The 3,119-nt window shown below is 59.3% G+C and overlaps 1 protein-coding gene across 1 annotated transcript; it reads left to right on the top strand.

Moving 5' to 3' along the window:
* LOC119525412 (cactin-like) lies at positions 1-3,110 on the top strand. Its single transcript, XM_037824139.1, has 3 exons — positions 1-194; positions 828-1,299; positions 2,845-3,110. The coding sequence occupies exons 1-3, from the start codon at positions 34-36 to the stop codon at positions 2,881-2,883; spliced, it is 672 nt and encodes a 223-aa protein (XP_037680067.1). The 5' UTR covers positions 1-33; the 3' UTR covers positions 2,884-3,110.
* The last annotated feature ends 9 nt before the right edge of the window (positions 3,111-3,119 follow it).

Raw genomic sequence — 3,119 nt, 5'->3', positions numbered from 1 at the left:
TTTACGTCGTCGCCACCGCCGCCGCCGCCGCCGATGGGTCGGGAGACACGCTCGCGCTCGCGGTCCCGGGGTCGCGGGGGACGAAGGCGGAGGAGCCGGAGTCGAAGTCGGAGCGGGAGCCATGGGCGGCGAAGCCGGCGGCGCCGGGAGGACGAGGGGCGGCGCGGGCGGAGGCGGCGGAGCCGGGAGCGCAGGTGGGGCCGTTGTGTGAGCTGCGGACCTAGGAGATCGGGGAGACCGGGGAGCTCTCCGAATTAGTCAGGGAGGGCTTCCTGGAGAAGACGACGTCTGAGGAGTCTGGATTAGCCAGGCAGCGAAAGGAAGGTCAGAGGCGTTTGAGACAGGACGCCAACGTGTGCAGAGGAACCGTGGCGTATAGTTAACGGTAGACCAGGTCACTTAGGAGCTTGAGTACAATGGTAACGAAATTGGTTCTTACTTGCAGGGAAACGGAGCTGTGGGAGGATTTTAAGCAGGGGGAGCATCGCGGTCTGACTTACTTTTGCAAAACTTTCTTGAAGGCTTTGGTGTGGGGAGAGGATTGAGACGGGCAGGCAATAGTGGCGCCAGAGAGGATGTTGGTACAGTTGCCTGGGCAACAGATCGTGGTGGCCTTGACCGGAGGGAGGCTATGTGGAGGCAGACAAGTGGGTAGTTTTGAGAGAGATTTTGGAAGTAAAGGCAACAACGCTGGTTAAAGGAGGTGGGGTGTAAGAGAAGGGAAAGGAGAATTGATGACAGGTGGCAGGATTCACAGTTGACTCCTGGGTCCTGGGTTTCAGCCACCCAGTAAGCACTAAGCAGACTGTTGCGTGTTCTCTCTGTAGGTCAGATTCAGAGGAACAACGATGGCAGCGACGGGGACGGAGAAGTCGGAGCCCGCCATCACAGTGGCACTCACGGGACCAGTCCTCCCAGTCTGACTCAGGGGACGAGCGACAGAGGGGCAGGTGGACCTGCCGCCGGCGGACACGCTCTTGGTCCCCAGGCTCCTCGGCGTCAAGCTCAGCATCCCCGGACCACTCCCAGAGCCCTCGGGAGGCGGCGGCTGCGACCCTGAATCAGCAGCAGAACTTGCAGGAGCGGCTGCGGCTGCGGGAGGAGCGGAAGCAGCAGGAGGAGCTGATGAAGGCCTTTGAGACACCGGAGGAGAAGCGAGCCCGGCGGTTAGCCAAGAAAGAGGCCAAGGAGAGGAAGAAGCGGGAGAAGATGGGTTGGGGGGAGGAGTACATGGGGTACACCAACACCGACAACCCCTTTGGCGACAACAACCTCCTCGGCACCTTCATCTGGAACAAGGTGGGCCTGGGTGTGCGCGGTGGGGGAGAGTGGGTGCAGGGGGCCTGGGCCCAGCTTGGCTCGCAGATGCTCCTTGGGGTCTCACATTCGGAAGGTGTGGTGTCTCCCTGCTCGTTGTGCTCCCTCCATCTCACTCTCATCGTTTTCTTGACTAAACCGAGCTCGTGCTCCTTTGGGGTCTTTGCATTTGTCGTTCCCTCTGCTTGGAATGCTTTCATCCCACCCGCCTGGCATCCCTTGGTTGGCTCTTTCTCATCTTTCCCGTCCAGGACTTAGCTGACATGTCCCCCCTCTGGAGAGGCCTTGCCGGCCACCCTAGATCGGCAGGTCCCCTGTTACTCTTTATCACGGAAAGCCCTACCTCCCCCTTTAGCACTTTCTTTAACAAACGTATGTTGTCCACTTGCTGTGAGCTGAATACCACTGTGGTCACTGGGCACTCATCAGTGAGCAAGCGAGACAAAGATCCCTGCCCCCTGGGGCCAGCTTTCCGGAGGGGAGAATAAGTAAAGTAATCAGAGGAGAAAGAAAAGGTGGGTGTCGGGGTGAAGCTGTGGGCACAGTTTAAAATAAGCAGGTCCAGGAAGGTCTCACTGTAAATGTGACATCAGAGCACATGTCCCAGCTTATGATTATGTAAGACGCGTCACCTCTTTCCTTCCAGACTGAGCTTAACGGAGCAGGTTCTGTATCCTGCCCTGACTCTGTGGGTGCTGGACAAAAACATTTGTCAATGAATAGTCTTGCCATAGGTTGGCTGGTGCTTGTGGGTGTGTGTGTGTGTGTGTGTGTGTGTGTGTGTGTGTGTGCACACGCACATTTGGTGTTCCACCAACAAGCTTTTTATGGTGATTTCCTGGTGGAGGTTGGCGGGGTGCCGGGGAGACCCAAGCCGTGCTGCCGAGTTGGTCATGGTCCACGGAGGGCAGCACCCAGGCCAGCGGCTGGGTCTCTGTCCGCTTGTCCTTGTGCTCAGGCACTCTCTTGACCTCCGTGGGTCGCACTAGGCTACAGCGTGATAGCTGCCCGGCCACCGCCAGGTGTTCAGAGAGCTCTCCACGGGGTGGCTCCCCCTCACCACAACCTCACCAGGCCCCTGCTGCTCTCCCCGCCTCACAGATGGGGAAGCTGAGGCCCAGCACCACCATGTTCGTAGCACTCAGAGATGGTAGAGGTGGGATTTGAACCCAGGCCGCCTGGCTTTGGCTGCTGCATTTAGATTGATCTGGTGTCCTGGTTAATTCTTGTGGCCTCGGCCAGAGGGAAGTTTTGGGGAGGCAGAGAAAGTGGGGAGCTTCAAGAGGGATTTGGGAAGTAAAGGCGGCACCCTTGGCCGAAGGAGGTGGGTGTGGAGACCGGGGCTGTTGGGGAGCACAGACAACCCTGTGCCACCCAGGAGGCATGCTTTCTCCAGCTGCAGGGGGTTCCTGGCACACCCCTCGTGGGGTGCTGGGAGCCCGGGAGGTGACGGGCAGGAAACGTGTGATCTGTGCCTGGCTCGGGTGATGATTGTTGGCTGATGTCGGTCACTTCGGACTCTCCCAGTCGGGACGTGGCCAGTCACGAGCAGCCCCTGTGCCCTGAGAACCTTCCATCAAGTGAGGACACAGAGGAGGGAGGAAGGGCTCGGGGTTTCCACGTTGCCCACTGGGGTGTGTGAGTGCAGCAAGCCGTTTCCCCATCCTTGGAGACCCCAGGCAAGTCTGCTCTCGGAGGCTCCTGTTCGCACTACTCTCCAAGTGTGCTCTCCAAACTCGCTCTCCCAGACCAGGGTGACTGGGCTGCCGAGTAAACCGAGAGGCAGTGGGTGCCGGGGAGGC

This window comes from Choloepus didactylus (assembly GCF_015220235.1).
Source record: "Choloepus didactylus isolate mChoDid1 chromosome 25 unlocalized genomic scaffold, mChoDid1.pri SUPER_25_unloc1, whole genome shotgun sequence".
Lineage (NCBI taxonomy): Eukaryota > Metazoa > Chordata > Mammalia > Pilosa > Megalonychidae > Choloepus > Choloepus didactylus.
The sequence above is the reverse complement of the archived record's forward strand: the minus strand, read 5'-3'. Positions and strand labels throughout refer to the sequence as shown.